The sequence below is a fragment of the Gorilla gorilla genome, chromosome 8, assembly GCF_029281585.2.
Source record: "Gorilla gorilla gorilla isolate KB3781 chromosome 8, NHGRI_mGorGor1-v2.1_pri, whole genome shotgun sequence".
Classification (NCBI taxonomy): Eukaryota; Metazoa; Chordata; class Mammalia; order Primates; family Hominidae; genus Gorilla; species Gorilla gorilla.
Genome location: NC_073232.2, coordinates 109,298,703 through 109,315,768, shown reverse-complemented (window position 1 = coordinate 109,315,768; position 17,066 = coordinate 109,298,703). Strand labels below are relative to the sequence as shown.

Below are 17,066 nucleotides of genomic sequence, written 5' to 3'. Positions count from 1 at the left end.
GTGCCATTGCACTCCAGCCTGGGTGATAGAGCAAGACTCTGTCTCAGAAAAAAAAAAAAAAAAATAGAACAGTGCTAGCACCTTGTCCCTTCCTGATCCTTATTGCTGTCTCCTTCCCTACCCCGAGGCAGCTGCTGTCCTGACTTTATGAGGATCACTTCTTTTATTTTCTTTACAGCATTACCATCTACATAAGTGTTTCTAAATAATATAGTCTAATTTTGTCGATTTTAACCTTGTTCAAGTGGAATCATATGGGTGATAGTCTTTTGTGTCTGGCTTCTCTTGCTTAGCATTGTCTGTGAGATCCATTCATGCCACCGTGGCAGCTGTGGTCTGTTCATTCTCATTGCTAGGTAATGTTCCTTTGGAGGAACAGGCCACACTTTCCTCATCTATTCTAGTCTTGATGGATATTGGGGTTGTTTCCAGTTTGGATTGTTGTGAGCGGTGACCCTCTGAACATTTTTTGTGGCCGTATTCTAAGATATTTAAATGCTGGCTTTAATTATATTCCAAGCAATTGATCAGAACATATTACCAAGTGTCCCTTATATTTGCCTGGTTTGTAAAAGTATCTCATTCACCTTCCAACACCTCACTTTACAGATAGAACAGTAGAGCCAGTACCCAAAAAAGGAAGGGGCCCTGACCCAGCCATTCTCCAGGAGCTGAATGTGGGCCCAAGCCAAAATACAAAATACAAAAAATTAGTCAGGTGTGGTGGTACACATCTGTGGTCCCAGCTACTTGGCGGGCTGAGGTGGGAGGATGGTTTGAGCCTGGGAGGCAGAGGTTGCAGCGAGCCAAGATCACGCCCCTGTACCCCATCCTGGGTGACAGAGCTAGACCTTGTCTCAAAAAAAAAAAAAAAAAAAAGAAAAAGAGTGCTATTCTTGATAATCCCCTGCTCCTGCCTCTCCCAGCTCCGATACCCAGGCAACCACTGGCCTGCTTTCTGTCACTGTAGGTTAGTTTGCATTTTCTAGGGTTTTACATACAAATGGAAAAAGTCATTTTTGCTTGGCTTCTGCGCCCAGCATGATTATTTTGAGCTTCACCCTTGGTGTGGTGTTGCATGTGCCAGTAGCTCTTTTTCATTGCTGAGCTGTGTTCCACTGTACAGGCGTGGATGTGCCACAGTTTGCTCATCCATTCATCTGTTGGGGGACACGGGGGCTGTTTCCAGCATGACGCTATTGCAAGTGTGATTTCCCTTGTTAATCTGCCTGTCTGCCCTGGATGGATTCAATTACTTAGAAGCATTTTGGGCCAGTGGCTTAGCCTGTGGGCTCTGGAAACTGAAAGCTGTAATGAAAATCCCTTCTTAATAACTTTTTTTTTTTTTTTTTTTGAGATGGGGAGTCTCGCTCTGTCGCCCAGGCTGGAGTGCAGTGGCGCGATTTTGGCTCACTACAACCTCTGCCTCCCAGATTCAAGTGATTCCCCGCCTCAGCCTCTCGAGTAGCTGGGATTATAGGCGTCTACCACCATGCCTGGCTAATATTTGTATTTTTAGGAGAGACGGGGTTTTGCCATGTTGATCAGGCTGTTCTTAAACTCCTGACCTCAGGTGATCCGCCCACCTCAGCTTCCCAAAGTGCTGGGATTACAAGAGTCAGCCACCGCATCCAGCCTTCTTAATGACTTAATAATGTGACCCTGGAGAAGTTTTTTCACCTCTCAAGGCCTCAGTCTCCTCATCTATAAGATGGGAATAGTGACAGCACCTTCCTCACTGTCACAGCTTTTCAATAGTAAATTATTGTAGATGACTTTGCCTGTCCTCCCTGGAAGTGGTCGGCTGAGACGGTGAGCTCCCCGCAGTCAGGTGTCACCTTCACAGGGAACTCACCTACGCACCTTGCAGGGGCAGCCCCTTAGGGAATGTTCTCAATCATAACAACAGCAACTCTCCTTTGTTGAGGATTTATTGGAGCCAGGCATGATGCTAAGTGCTTCACCTGGATTTCATCCCCAGGGCAGCCCTATGGAGTTGGCATTATTTTTGTCCCTATTTTACAGTCGGGGGAACTGATTGAGGCAGAAGGGATTGGGGGCATGCCCAAGACCACCAGCTTCTTAGGGCACAGCCCAGCCCATGCACTTGCCGGCTGCTCTGCCTCCCCTCACAGAGCCCGAGGAGGCTGCTGGGTGAGAGGGACCTCCACGTCCTGGGCGGCGGCTGTGCCCACAGGGGCCAGGCGCTAACACAGTGCCCTTCCTCCGTCTCCTTCCTCCGCAGGATCCTCAGCTACAATGCCCTGCGGTGCATCCCGCCTTTGGCCTTCCAGGGACTCCGCTCCCTGCGCCTGCTGTAAGTCTCCTCACTCACCATCCTGCCGGAAAATCCACCCCACTGAGGGTCCTGCCGCCCACCTGGTGGGCAGAAATGTTCCCACGTCTAGGGCCCACGCTGTGCCATGGTGGAGTCCAGAGCGCTGTCACTTAAGCCCCTGTGGATACTCTCATTCCCAAGAAGCTAGGGCATGCATGGGAAATGATCTGAGAAATGGGGGTTGCTGTCACCCCCAAGATGAGTTTGTGGTGGTAGCGGGGGGACATCCAAAATAAGGTGGCCCTTCATTTGCATGTGAGACTTCTGTTCAGATTAAAGAATGTTTGTTTGCAAGAGATTTGTGAACCTCTTCTACGAGTTCTCACTGTGAGGTTTTTGCCCTGGGATCAAAGCCCTCAGTCCGTCCATTATGATGGCCTCAGTCAGCCCACCAGGAACAAGGTGACATTCTCCCAGCCCTAACCTGTGGCTGGCCTTCTTAACTTCCTAGAAGAAGCGTCTCCCCCTTAGGCTCCTCCACGAAAAGAGGGAGGGCTCTGGGTGCACGGGTCCTGTTTGTAATATAAACACAGTATTTCAGTCCTCCGAAGGGCTTGGGGACAGGGCCGTCCGCCTGGAGGGTTTCTTCCCTGTGGCCAGCTGAGCTGGGGGCCATCTCCTTCAGGTCACTGACTGAGAGGCCTAGAGGGAAGGCACGGCCTGTCCCCTCTCTGCAGAGGGCTGGGCCTCTCTCTCCAGCAGGTCTCCCATCTCTGTCCCTGGATAAGGCACCAGCAGCCTCTTCTCTTCTCAGGTCTCTCCACGGCAATGACATCTCCACCCTCCAAGAGGGCATCTTTGCAGACGTGACCTCCCTGTCTCACCTGTGAGTACCCTAGCCCCTTTCTCTGGGCCTCTTTGGATTTCAACAGGACTTGGTTTCTGAGAAGACCTCACCTCCTGAGATTGTCAGAATTTGTTGCTTTTGCTCTGAAATTAAGCTTGTGAACTTCCCATGTGCACCTTCTGGGACTCTTATATGTCCAGTGGTTCATCAGCCACAGCAATAGAGTAGAAGAACAGTTCCTCGCAAGCAGTAGTGAAGGTTGTCATGACCATTGATCGATTGCTGTGCACTTCGCCTGCCTCAGCTAATGTGCGCCTCACAGTTATCCTACAACACAGGTGCTGTGGTTCTCATCTTTCACACCGGGAAATGGATGGAGAAAAAGTGGGATGCTTGCCCGAAGCTGCACAGCTGCAGGGTGGTGAGGTTTCTGACTCCTAGGCCAGTGCTCTTAAGCGCGCCACTAGTACTGTGCCTCCGACTTCACACAGTGCAGGATAAGCTCTGGAAATTTACTGCCTCCAATAGGTACTGTAATTCAATGTAGAATTACTTCCAAAACCGTTTAGCTAGCAGTGCTATGAGAATTCCTTAAAAGCAGTGGGCTTGATTCCTCAAAAATCTCAACATAGGATTACTGTATAACCCAGCAATCCACTCTAAGAGGTATATCCAAAAGAATGGAAAGCAGGGACTCAAACAGATGTGTGTACACCAATGTTCACTGCAGCATTTTACACAATAACCCCAAACTGGAAACAGCCTATGTCCACAGATGATAAACAAAACGTAATACATACATACAATGGGGTATTGGCCATAAAAATGATGAAGTTCCAATGCGTGCTATGACATGGATGAATCTTGAAGGCATTATGTTAGGTGAAATAAGCCAGACACAAGAGGACGAATATTGTATGATTCCGTATATATGAGGTACCTAGAACAGTCAAATTCATAGAGACAAAAAGTAGAATGGTGGATGCCAGGAGCTGGAGGCAGGGGCCACGGGGAGTTGGTGTTTAATGAGCACAGAGTTCTTTTGGGGTGATGAAAATGTTTTGGAAATAGGTAGTGGTGATATTGTACAACACTGTGAATACAATCAATGTGACTGAATTGTACACTTAAAATGTTGAAAGTGGCAAATTTCATGTGATATATATATTTTGCCATATAAAAAACAGATGAAATCAAGAAGCACTGGGCTGTGACAGGGCCATCCTAATTCTGGAGGTTGGGCTGGGCACTGAGCAGGCACATTCTCTCCTGGCATCTCTTGGCATTACTGGCTGAGGCAGGATAAGAGAACTGTGGCCATGTGGACTCTGCCTGGCACCTCAGGTGCAACTGTCTCCTTTTGCTGTCAGCCCCATCCTCAAGCCCCAAAAGGGCCTGGCGGGCAGGCATACCCAGGTTGGAGAGCCTTCTGGGGCCCCGAGCCACTCTTCTTGAAGTTCATTCACTCATCAGTCTCGCTAGATTTTCTCTAAGACTCACCTTTTCTACATTTTAAACTCTAAAACCAGAGTGTATATTTAATATGGTAATGTTCCCCACCCTTCAGAAAGCATGTTAAATCAGCGGTGCATCAAACAATCTTAGACTTCAGGAGATAAAATAGTAACAGGTGTTGCTCTTTGAGGGTCTGCCTGAGTCAAATACTATACTCTGTGCCTCATCTACAAGGTCTTGATTACCCTATGATTGAACTGGGAAGTGTGTTTTATGTTATGAGCCAGCTCCACATGATTGGCAGGAACTGTCCTGAGGACCGCACTGAAGATTCCAGGGCTGGACCTGGACTCAGTGGGAGGGGTGCTGTGATTTATTTGTAATGTCTGCCATGGAAGTGGGCGGGGTAAGGGGCTCTGCCTCAGGTGGTAGGATTTGATTTATTATTTCCATTTTACAGTCCTAGGTTCTAAAACTTTAGGCAGCTTCCCTAGGATTTGAATTTAGGTGTGTCTGATTCCAAAGCTCGCTATTTATTCTTTACTCTATTGCCTTAATAAATACATCCTGGGTAACCAGAGTGACTCTACTGCTGAAGAATTTACTAACACAAGGTTTCTGCCCACTGTGACCATTTGGGATCTTATAAAGAGAATTCAAAGGAAGCAGTGACTAACTCTGGGCAAGTCCAAGGGGCTTCACAGAGGAGGTACCATTTATGCTGTCATTGGAAAGGAACTAGGAGTTGGCCAGTTGGAGAAAGTGAGGAAGGGAATTCTAGGAAGAGGGAACAGCATGTGCAAAGGCATGAACATGAAAAAATGGGATGTTCAAGGATGCTGCATTGTCCAGCATAGGATAAAGGGTGTTTGGTTGGGGAAGGAATGTGGGGTGGGAGGAGATTAATCTGGAAAGGGACATTGGAATTCTGTTGTGAAGGACCATTTGTGCCTGCTAGGGAGTTTGCACTTCATTGTGTAAAGAAAGGGAATTGTCGGGAACTGAGTTTCAGGAAACTCCTGGAAAGCCCATGGTGACATACAGAGGGTGAGTGGGGTGGGAGGAGGCAGGAGTGAGCCCTGCTGGAGGTGGTGCCTCTGGACATAGGCCAGGTTGGGACAGTGTTGTTTATTGTTCCTACTGACTTGAATTCACAGGGGCTTGTTTCCATCTGTGTTGGGTAATTTTTGGTTGCATGCTCATTTTTGCTGACATGTCTTTAGGAACTCTGAAGAGCTAAGTTGGAGATGCTCCTCTCCAGAGTGCATTTGTGCTTGTTTCTGCTGGGCACCAGGGGCTGCTGCTACCCTGGGACCACATAGCTTTTGTTGCATACACCTGGGCATAGCCGAGTGTCCACCTTCACTGTCCACCTTAGCCTTTTCAGCATCTAGTCTACATTTTACACCTTTGCATTGCCCCCCCCTTAATGTATCTCTTCTACTCGGGGTTCAACTGTGCAGATGTGCAGTTGGCTACCTTTTCTCCTTCCTCATGAGAACCAAATAACACCCGAGTATATCTTGTCTCCAGCTCAAAATCTAGAGGTTTTGTTTTTCAAATGAGAGGTGAACAAACAACATATGTTTTAAGCAAACCAAAAAAACCAAAGCTGCAAAAACAAATTTTGAGCCTATACCCATCTATAAATTAAGACTTTCTTTAGGAGAACAGTGATATCAGGCCAGAAGCCAGATCTAGTTTATAAGAAATAAACCAATAAGTAAAGATCAGGTTAGCAGTACTTGTAGAAAATGGCATCAGTTTTACTGATTAGATGTGTTTATTAATTGCACCTAAGCTTAATTTCTCTACGAAACAGCATCTGTGTGAAAGAAACCTTCAGTTGTTATCAAGAAAGCTTGTGGATAAACTCTGCCCTTTATACCCAGGGTTTAAGATGGAAACAGGCAGCAGCCTGGAAGATGTGTGTATACTTATATTCATGTGTTTGCACATATGCACATGCAGTATTGATGGGATATATGTCATGTACACACATACATCGGTTGTCGCCTCTGTGCTTAAGACCTGCAACTCTTCCAGAAAGAATATTGAGCACTTATAAGGAATTGAAGAATGGTAAAAGGATGACATAGACCCACTACATTCACTCCGGGCTTCGTGAAAGCTGTATGCAATTGGAAGGGAGGCCCTCACACACGGCTCTATGACAAGTGACAATCGAGGGTTAGCCAGGAGTTACCATCCAGTGTTCCTGGTTCCCGAAGGTGCTGATGTTACTGAGAAGCCCTGCTCCTGATCTGACTCTGGCCAGGGCCTCTCCTGTCCACTTGCAGTGTGGAGGAGGGGTGTGTGGAAGAGGGGAAGTCTTCCTATTTAAAACCCTTGAACTCTAGACTAATCAGGACTTGGGGCTTTAGGTTCTTGTTCTGCCATCAACTTGCAATGGGCTTTCAGACAATTTATTCTTCTCTTGAGGCCTCTTTTCTTACCTACACAAAGATGATTTCTAAGGTCTCACGTGGTTCACACATGCTGTAATGATTGTGAGCACTCTTTACTGTGCTGGACTTCAATACCCTGCACAATCCTCTGCTGCTATTTACTTTGCAGTTAACTCATCTTCCATTCAGCCAGCCAGCCATCAGCAAATATCTACTATGCACCAGGTCCCAGGCTAGGGTTCCCCAATGTCTGTCTTCATTGCTATACTCTGGCATTTTGTTGCCTCTCATTTGCTGTAGGCTGGAAAGCTAGATGTCCAAATTCATTAAGAATTTGGCATGAAAGGAAATATGGAAGGATTAAGTAAATTATGGCATGCCCATATGACAGAATAGCAAGTACTTAATAATGATGATAATGACAACACATTTATTTATTTATTTATTTATTTATTTATTTATTTATCTATCTATCTATCTATCTGTCTATCTATCTATCTAGAGACGGAGTTTCGCTCTTATCGCCCAGGCTGGAGTGCAGTGGTGCGATCTCGGCTCACTGCAACCTCCGCCTCCCGGGTTCAACCAGTTCTCCTGCCTCAGCCTCCTGAGTAGCTGGGATTATAGGCACCTGCCACTATGCCTGGCTAAGTTTTGTATTTTTAGTAGAGATGGGGTTTCGCCATGTTGGCCAGGCTGGTCTCAAACTCCTGACCTCAGGTGATCCACCCGCCTCAGCCTCCCAAAGTGTTGAGATTACAGGCATAAGCCACCGTGCCCGGCCAACACTATACCTTATTATTTGATGAAAACCTAGAATAAAGTAGACTGTATACTCTGATGTACAAACATATACACAGGAAATGGAAGGGAATACACTAAAATCAAATCAGTTGCATTTATGGGATGATAGGTGGTTCTTTTCTTTTTGAATTTCCTTTGCACTGAGATGTTGTGCTTTTCTCATGCTTTTAGACAGGCATTCATTCATTCACCAGACATTGACTGGTGCCTGCTAGTGCCTGACACAGCTGGGGATTTAGTGGTTTCTGCCCTCACATGCAGCAGGAGACAGTAATGCGCACAGATAGATCGCCTAGGAGTGGGATGGATGGTTCTGCGACTTGTGAGACAGCCAGGGGAGGCTATTTCAGTCCAGGTTACACAAATAGGAGCTGGGTAGGGCCTTGGCATGAACAGATCAAATAGCTACTGTTTCAACTATTTCCATATTATGCCAGAGATCAACAACACAGGGTTATTTATACTTTGGCTGGGGTATAAACCTGAATCCACAGCCCTTTTGGATTGGCGTGGCCTGGCTGCGGTGTCTGCCTCCCCAACCCCTGACCACCAAATACATCTCAGTCGGGCCTTGGCTCTGCACTCCCCACTGAGTTCACAGGAGTTTTCGTCAGGAGAAATAGTCCCCAGATGAATGCAAACTACAAGTACTACCGAAGAGAGGGCAAGGCAGTCCTCAGCCACGAAAATCCAGCCTTTGGATAAATGAAAGCTTGTAATGTTGAATTCAGGTGTGGCTCAGAGTCTATTCAGTATAGAAACAAGGAAAAGCAAGTGTGGGCCAATCCAGAATTTATATTTTTGAATAGCTTTAGACGTGACTTTGTACCCATATTTTTTGTTGTTGTCGTTTTTTGTTTTTTTGTTTTTGTTTTTTGAGACGGCTGGAGTGGCATGAGCCACAGGTTGCCCAGGCTGGAGTTCAGTGGTCCGATCTCAGCTCACTGCAACCTCTGCCTCCTGGGTTCAAGCGATGCTCCTGCCTCAGCCTCCTGAGTGGAGTAGCTGGGATTACAGGCGCCTGTCACCATGCCCAACTAATTTTTGTGTTTTTAATAGAGATAAGGTTTCACCATGCTGGCCAGGCTGGTCTTGAACTCCTGACCTCAGGTGATCTGCCTGCCTCAGCCTCCCAAAGTGCTGGGACTACAGGCGTGAGCCATCGCTCCTGGCCTGCACCCATTTTTTTTTATGATGGAGAGAGGGGAAGGAGCACTTACATCTCAGGTGTCACTTTGCTGACATTTATGGAGGGACCGTAAGCCACGTCATGGGCCCTCTCATTCACAGGGCCTCAGATTTCATCTTTTTGGCATTTTTCTCTAAATGAGCTACAGGACTGAAATAAGGCATTCCCAATCATCTTTCAACTTGTGGCTCATTGCCAGGCCACACTCCTTATCATGTGCTATAAAAAATACTTTGAAATACATTGTGTATTTATCTTTTGAATAACATACTTATGTGACATCACACTTTTTGTTAGTATAAAAATACTAATCTGGTGAGTGTAAACATTTTAAATATACCACCATTTTAAAATTCCTGTTATCTTAAAAAGTCTTTGTTTTTCTAAACACACTGGAACTTCAGAAAAAAATCACCCATCCCATTAGCCAGGATGGATGCTGTCAGCAAATAAGGAAAGAAAAAAATGAAACACATGCCAAGGTCGAACCTGCTCTCTTTTCTGAGCTGTGTTGTTCCCTCGGCACCTCTTTTAGGTCATGCGTGCTTGTCTGTCTTCTCCCTCTAGGTTGCAGGCTCTTTATTGAAACATGAAGTGACCCCCAGATATATTAAGGGAGCCACTCAAGGTCGCCCAGGCACGGGGCAACTGCGTGGGGGCCGGAGTCCAGGTCTTGTTCAGCCTGCTTTATAAGATTGTGAATCATCAGCTGAGCTATTTTGGGGAATTCCTGTTCAGAGCCACTGCTGCTTTAATCAGGTTGTACAGGTCTCAAGGGGAACTGCTTCCTCTGTCCTGCCCAGAAACAGGTGGAAAATGGCAAGGCATCCATTGGTTATTTAGTAAATGTGCCCATTCTCATTCACGTTATTTAGCCTTATATTTTCAAAATAATGTTGATATCAATGAACTTTAGGCATAAGGCATTCATATTTGCTGAGTCAGAGAACTCTGGCCCACTTTTCCTTCCCTCGCTCCCTCCCTCCCTCCCTTCCTTCCTTCCTCTCTCTCTTTCTTTTCTTTTTCTTTTTCTACTGAGTTTCAGTCTTGTCGCCCAGGCTGGAGTGCCATAGCATGATCTCAGCTCACTGCAACCTCCCCCTCCCGGGTTAAGTGATTCTCTTGCCTCAGCCTTCCGAGTAGCTGGGACTACAGGCATGTGCCACCACGCCCGGCTAATTTTTGTACTTTTAGTAGAGATGGGGTTTCACCATTTTGGCCAGGCTGGTCTTGAACTCCTGACCTGAGGTGATCTGCCTGCCTCGGCCTCCCACAGTGCTGCGATTACAGGAATGAGCTACCTCACCCGGCCGTAATTCTGGCTCTTTCTTACCCTAAAATCCATGTCTTGTCCATCTCTAAGTCTCTCATGTGGTTTAGTGGAGAGATTCTGAGCTTGCCCATCAGATTGGTAAGAAACAAAGGGGTTGGCAGTATGTTGGTGCAGGCGTGAGAGCAGGCCCAGCCTTGTACTGATGGCCAGTGTAAGTGGATACAACCTTCGCAGTTGGGGGCGGGCTATTAGCATATTACACGTGCTTCCTCTGACCCCCAAATCCTACTTCTAGGCATCTGTTCTAGAGAAATTCTCACACCACACAAAAACGAGCCAGGCGCAGTGGCTCAAACCTGTAATCACAGCACTTTTGGAGGCTGAGGTGGACGGATCACTTGAGGCCAGGAGTTTGAGACCAGCCTGGCCAACTTGGCGACACCTCCATCTCTACTAAAAATACAAAAAAAAAAAAAAAAAAAAAAAATTAGGTGGGCGTGGTAGTGCACTCTGTAATCCCAGCTGCTCAGGAGGCTAAGGTACAAGAATCACTGGAACCTGGGAAGCAGAGGTTGCGGTGAGCTGAGATCGTACCACTGCACTGCAGCCTGGGCCACAGAGTGAGACCCTGTCTCATAAAAAAAAAAAAAAGAGGCACGTATGAGTATTCACTGCCATTGGAAAGAACCAGAATGTCCAGCAACAGGGACGCTGTCCGCTGTGCCATGGGATATCCACTCTGGGATATTGCGGAACAGTTGGACACAATGAGATAGATGCTTATATGCTGACCAGGAAGATTCCCAAGACGTGCTGTTTAGTGACAAGGAGCAAGCTGCTCAGTAGTGATGTGATTTGTAAGGAGGAACCACGTGTGTACGTGTGGGAAAGGCCTGGAGGGCTACACGCCTGAGCATGGTGACCCTGTGACTGTGTGCCCCTTCGTGGAGGGCAGTGACAGTGGGGTGTAGACTTTTGTTTTTTGTAATGTGAATGTATCACAATTTATATAACCACTCCCCATTGATGAACATGGGGTTTCCAGTCTTTCCATTACAAATAGGGCCATTGCACAGATGTCTTTATGTGTGCCTACAGGTAAACGCCCAGAAACAATGGCTGGATCAGAAGGCAATTGCATAAGTCATGTGATAAGTGTCACACAATTCCCCTCCACAGGCGCTCTACTCTTTTGCACCCCCATCAGTAACACAGGAATGTGCCTTCAAAAAAATTGAGGTGAAATTCACATAATACCAAATTAACCATTTTTTTAAAAGTGTGCAACTCGGTGGCATTTAATCATTCACAGTGTTGTGCAGGGCAGACACTTGCTTTGTCTGCAATGCTTGAAACTGGCTGACAATGAGAATGCATTCATATGTTCTGTTTAATTAAAAATGCAAAGAAAAATAAAAGAGCATGGGCTTCGGAGGCAGACAGCGGCGCATCTGGATCCAGGGGCTGCCCTTCGCTAGTTGTGTGACCCCAGGGAAATTACTTATTCCATGGGAGGCTCGGTGCCCACATCTTTGAGATGGAGAGGAGAAAACTTGCACAGTGGGGCTGATGAGATGATTCGGTGCACAAACACAGGAAAAGCAGCTGTCTCATTGCAGCGGTCGATGTGGGTTGCTTTCTCCCCATGCATACTGGAGGCAGTGCATTCGTAGGCTCTGGCCCCAACAGCTTCCCGTTTCTCTGTGTGATCTTAGGCAAATTCCTCAGCCTTTTTGAGCCTCGGTTTCTGCACATGTAAAATGAGAATAGTAGCGGGTGGTGATGACTAAGTGAGACAATGCATATGCAGTGCTTAAAACAGCACTGGCAGCCAGGCACGGTGGCTCACGCCTGTAATCCCAGCACTTTGGGAGGCTGAGGTGAGTGGATAACCTGAGTTTAGGAGTTCGAGACCAGCCTGATCAATATGGTGAAACCCTGTCTCTACTAAAAATAAAAAAATTAGCTGTGCATGGCGGCGTGTGTCTGTAATCCCAGATACTTGGGAGGCTGAGACAGGAGAATTGCTTAAGCCTGGGAGGCAGAGGTTGCAGTGAGCTGATATTGCGCCACCGCACTCCAGCCTGGGCGACAGAGCGACACTCCATCTCAAAAAAAGGAAGAAAAAAAAAAAGCCGCACTGACTACACAGTAATTGCTCATGAAATGGAGGCTAAGATTTTTGCCAGCCCCTGGTGCAGTGCCTGGGACTCTAGGTTCCCAGTGGGCGAGGGACCCCATGAAGCTGTAATGCCTGCTTCTCTCTGCTTTCTGCTCAGGGCCATTGGTGCCAACCCCCTATACTGTGACTGCCACCTCCGCTGGCTGTCCAGCTGGGTGAAGACTGGCTACAAGGAACCGGGCATTGCTCGCTGTGCTGGGCCCCAGGACATGGAGGGCAAGCTGCTCCTCACCACGCCTGCCAAGAAGTTTGAATGCCAAGGTGAGCCTAGGAGCACGGTCTCCTGCTGCTGGGGGCTCACAAAACTTGCCCAACACTGCAGGGCCTTCCTAACATGCCTGCGTCCCTGTGGTGACCGGTGGGCGGGGGGTCAGGGGACAGGAACAAGGCACCTGCAGCTTGATGGCTGCCTTCCAATCCTGACATATCATGGACAAAAAGAGCCAGGCAGAAAAACCCCAGGCCATCAGGGCTGTAATCCCTCCCTGTGGTTACATAAGGAAAATAAAAATAGCAGCAGTGTTTCTGGAAGCTCCAAGCCTCGCAGCAGAGCATGCTCTCAGACCTCCCTTTGGTAGGAATTGTGTTCAGCAGTTAACTTAGACCTCTCTCAGTCCCTGGTGGAGCAGGGGACCCAGCAGCCACTCTCCCGACATTTACAGAAATACAGAGCTGGAGTGTCACTGGAGGCTGGTTCCGGCTTTGCCCCGGGACCCTCCACTGTGGGCATTTGTAAATACTCATTCAGAGATTGAGTGACTGACAGCTCAAGCCCCAGAAGCCCTGTTGAGCACAGACAGGTGGCTGAGTGGCCGCCGGGGCCGGGCTTTATGTGCAGGGGTACAGCGCGGGGAGGACACTGGAGGCCATGGAGCACGGCTCCTGCCCTCTGCAAGCTCAGAGGCCACCGTCGGAAATGAAGCTGACAGCTGTAGGTTAATGAGGAGGCCCTGGGCCACCCTGCGTGCAGGATGCTGTCACAGCCGTAACGGCTCCGGGGGGCCTGATCTGCGGCTTGGCTGTTGGGAGCAAGTCAATTTATGCTGAAACCTTTGCTCTGTGTTTATTTAATGGGGTGGGATTGGTGCTGGTGAGAAGGGGTTTTGTTTTGTTTTATTATTTGTATTGAAAGAAAACACACATTAAAGTACACAGATCATGAGTGAATGGGTTGCTGAAGTTTCACAAACTGAACTCACCCAGGTAACCTGCACCTGGATCAAGAAACAGAACCCCAGCTGGGCGTGGTGGCTCACACCTGTAATCCTAGCACTCTAGGAGGTTGAGGTGGGAGGGTCGCTTGAGCCCAGGAGTTCGAGACCAGCCTGGGCAACATGGAGACACCCTGTCGCTACAAAAAAATTTTAAAAATTAGGTGGGCATGGTAGTGTGTGCCTGTAGTCCCAGCTACTGGGTGGAGATGGAAAGATTGCTTGAGCCCAGGAAGTTGAAGCTGCAGTGAGCCATGTGTGCACCAGTGCACTGCAGCCTGGGTGACAGAGTAAGACCCTGTCTAAAAAAAAAAAAAAGGAAAATAAAGGAAAAAAAAAAGGAAACAGAACCCCATCTCTACCCCAGAAGTCCGTCATGTGTGCTAGTTGTTGCTGAAAAGTGTTTTTATTTCTATTCAAGCTCATGCCTCTTCAGCAGGAATAATATTCCACCCCTTCTAGAAGGCATCTTCTGGGGAAGCCTGAGTTCACTGGTCTTCCTATTTAGTCTCCTGAGATCCTGCTGCCCCTTACGGGTGGTGTCCCAGGCAGCCTGGCTGTCGGCTCCTCTGGTTACTTCTACAACCAGTGCATCGTGGAGATGCTGGAGGGGCCTGCTGTAGCAGGGAGGTGGGGGAAAATGGTCCTCCCTGGCTCAGGCATGGAGGGTAACAACCCCTGCTCCCTGGTGTGGCCAACCTGCAGAGCCGAGCTTGGGCACGATGCTCACAAAGTCACCATCTCCTCTCTGCTGAGGTGACCACCTTCTGTCCTCCTAGTCAGCAGGTGTCAGGATGGGGTCATTGCCTCAGAAGGGCATGAGGGGAAAGAGGAAGGGTTGGCCAACTTCGGTGGTAGCAACTGTCCCCTTCTTACATGGATCGTGCGGCCCTAATGGCCACTGTGCACAGTGCCCGCCCGCCTGCCTGCCAAGCATGCTTTGCACACTGGAATTCACTGCTTTAGCCCTTCCAGCCCGGAGGGAGGAGCTGTCATTAACCCCATTTTACAGAAAAGGGTCTGGAGGCTGGAAAGGTGGACAGTGCAAGGGGAGTGTGAGCATGATCTGGGGAAAAATCAGGAGGGGAAATGGCTCCTTAGACGTGGGCTCCTCGGGGTTGAGGTGCTCTGTGCCCAGCCCTGTGCTGCCCAGCCCTCTGCTGCCCACCCCTCCCCCTGCACTAGCACCCTCCTCTTGCTGCAGGTCCTCCAACGCTGGCTGTCCAGGCCAAGTGTGATCCCTGCTTGTCCAGTCCGTGCCAGAACCAGGGCACCTGCCACAACGACCCCCTTGAGGTGTACAGGTGCGCCTGCCCCAGCGGCTATAAGGTGAGTGGAGGCAGAGGCCGGGGAGGAGGAGGGCTCTTCGTGTACACTGCAGGGCTGTCCCCAGGGCCCAGAGCACTGCCTGACTCAGAGCAGACGCTTGAGTGAACCTGTAATCAATGACTTAACATATGAATGAATGAATGAATGAATGAATGAATGAATGAATGAAGTGGACGAATGAATGAATGAAAACAAGTAACTCCTGGGACAGGGAGAGGCTGAGCTGCTGAGGGTCTGGCTGGCTGTTGGCTCATACTAACTCCTGGGTCTCCCTGGGGTCCCCATCACTGACTTTCCCCCCAGGGTCGAGACTGTGAGGTGTCCCTGGACAGCTGTTCCAGTGGCCCCTGTGAAAACGGGGGCACCTGCCATGCACAGGAGGGCGAGGATGTCCCGTTCACGTGAGTTACCTGGAGGGGCAGGAGCCTGGTGAGTGCTGATGGGCCCAGCACCTGTGCCTCAGGGCCCTCCTCTCCATCAGGGATGGCCCAGGCCTCCTGTGCCCTGTGGGGAGGTGGAGGCGCACTGTCGGGGGCAGGCATGTACTCCAAATCATAGCCAGAGGGCTCTCCAAGCCCACCAGGCCAAGCCCTTCCTTGCCCAGATGCAGTGGGAGCACAGAGAGACTGGTGGATACCTGAGCCACACAGCTCCCCAGCTCCAGGGTTGAGCAGGGCTTGGAGTGGGCTCTGCTGCCTCCTGCTCCAGGCCTTCTTCCTGCTCCTGCCAGGTGCCATGGGGGCCTTTTTGAAGGCACTGGGAATCCATGGCCAAAGCATCTACAGTGCAGTGCCAAGGACCACAGCAGGGGTGTTTGAAATTCCTATAAATTTCCATTCAGGCCATGCTCGGTGGCTCATTCCTGTAATCCCAACACTTTGGGAGGCCGAGGTGGGCAGATCACGAGGTCAGGAGTTTGAGACCAGCCTGGCCAAATAGTGAAACCCTATCTCCAATAAAAATACAAAAATTATCTGGGTGTGGTGGCACGCGCCTGTAATCCCAGCTACTCCGGAGGCTGAGGCAGGAGAATCGCTTGAAACTGGAAGGCGGAGGTTGCAGTGAGCCGAGATCATTCCACTGCACTCTAGCCTGAGCAACAAGAGTGAAACTCTGTCTCAAAAAAAAAAAAGAAAGAAAAGAAAAAAGAAAATTTCCATTCACCCCAAAGCCTCCAATCTCCCTCGAAGAGCCTGCTCCTGACAGTGCTGCCTGCAGGCAGGGCCCTGGCCAGCCTCCTCAAGCTGCCCCCTGAGCCCCTGAGACACAGCTGGGGCTGCCACTGGGTGGGTGAGGCCTGCCCAGAGGTGGGAGCCAAGGCCTGTTTGCTTTCTCTGGGGTCCCCGCATCTCATGAGTCACACTGGGCACTGTGGGAGGGGATAGCCCTCCGGCCCTGCCCTGAGCAGCCCATTTTCTGCTATTCAGTGAAGGGGCCAGACCTAATGACCCCATCTCTTAAGTCCTTCCAGAGCTGACATCACAACACAAGCGCCCTCCCACTGGCTGCTCCCCCCAGGACCGCCCAATGAGCCCCACCCTCCCAGAGTTTTCTGAGGAATACATAGTATTTAGTTGCTGAAAATAAATTGCTGGCGCAATACATTGGCTCTTCCGAAAATGATGTTGAATCTGGGGGCAGAAATGGCTGAGCCTGCCTCTGCATACCCAAATTACCAGATGTAAAAATGAATCACTAAATAGCCTCTCTTCCCCTGGTTGCCTTGGAAACGGCGTCCTTGCACTCTGCACCCAGCCTCCTCGGGGCTTCGGTGAGCAGCTCCCTGGGCGCGCCCTCCTCATTCCTGAGACGCCCCAGCTGGGGGCTGAAAGGACACCCCCTTCACCCTGAGATGGGGAGATGGGGCAGCCCCCTCACCTCACTGCCTTACAGACTGCGGGCTGGGGGAGTGGGCTCTCCAGGTGGAAAGGGGGTGCCTCCACGAGTTACCCCTCAACCCCGAGGCTCTCTGGGGCGCCTGTTATCCCCTGACCTGTGTCTACTCCCACTACCCTGCCCCAGCTCATACCACAGGCCACTTTCTGAAATGCGAAGCTGACCCTGTCACCCCAGCTTAAAACCCTGCTGCT

General features: G+C 49.3%; 1 protein-coding gene across 3 annotated transcripts in view; it reads left to right on the top strand.

The window, feature by feature from the left end:
- Nucleotides 1-17,066, top strand: part of SLIT1 (slit guidance ligand 1) — a 188,211-nt gene that overhangs the window by 152,302 nt on the left and 18,843 nt on the right. For all 3 annotated transcript variants that reach the window (XM_019035188.4, XM_055352623.2, XM_055352624.2), the window contains 5 exons: nucleotides 2,246-2,317; nucleotides 3,093-3,164; nucleotides 12,534-12,697; nucleotides 14,852-14,976; nucleotides 15,280-15,377. In XM_019035188.4, the coding sequence (XP_018890733.3) occupies nucleotides 2,246-2,317; nucleotides 3,093-3,164; nucleotides 12,534-12,697; nucleotides 14,852-14,976; nucleotides 15,280-15,377 (531 nt within the window). The remainder of the gene's footprint in view (nucleotides 1-2,245; nucleotides 2,318-3,092; nucleotides 3,165-12,533; nucleotides 12,698-14,851; nucleotides 14,977-15,279; nucleotides 15,378-17,066) is intronic.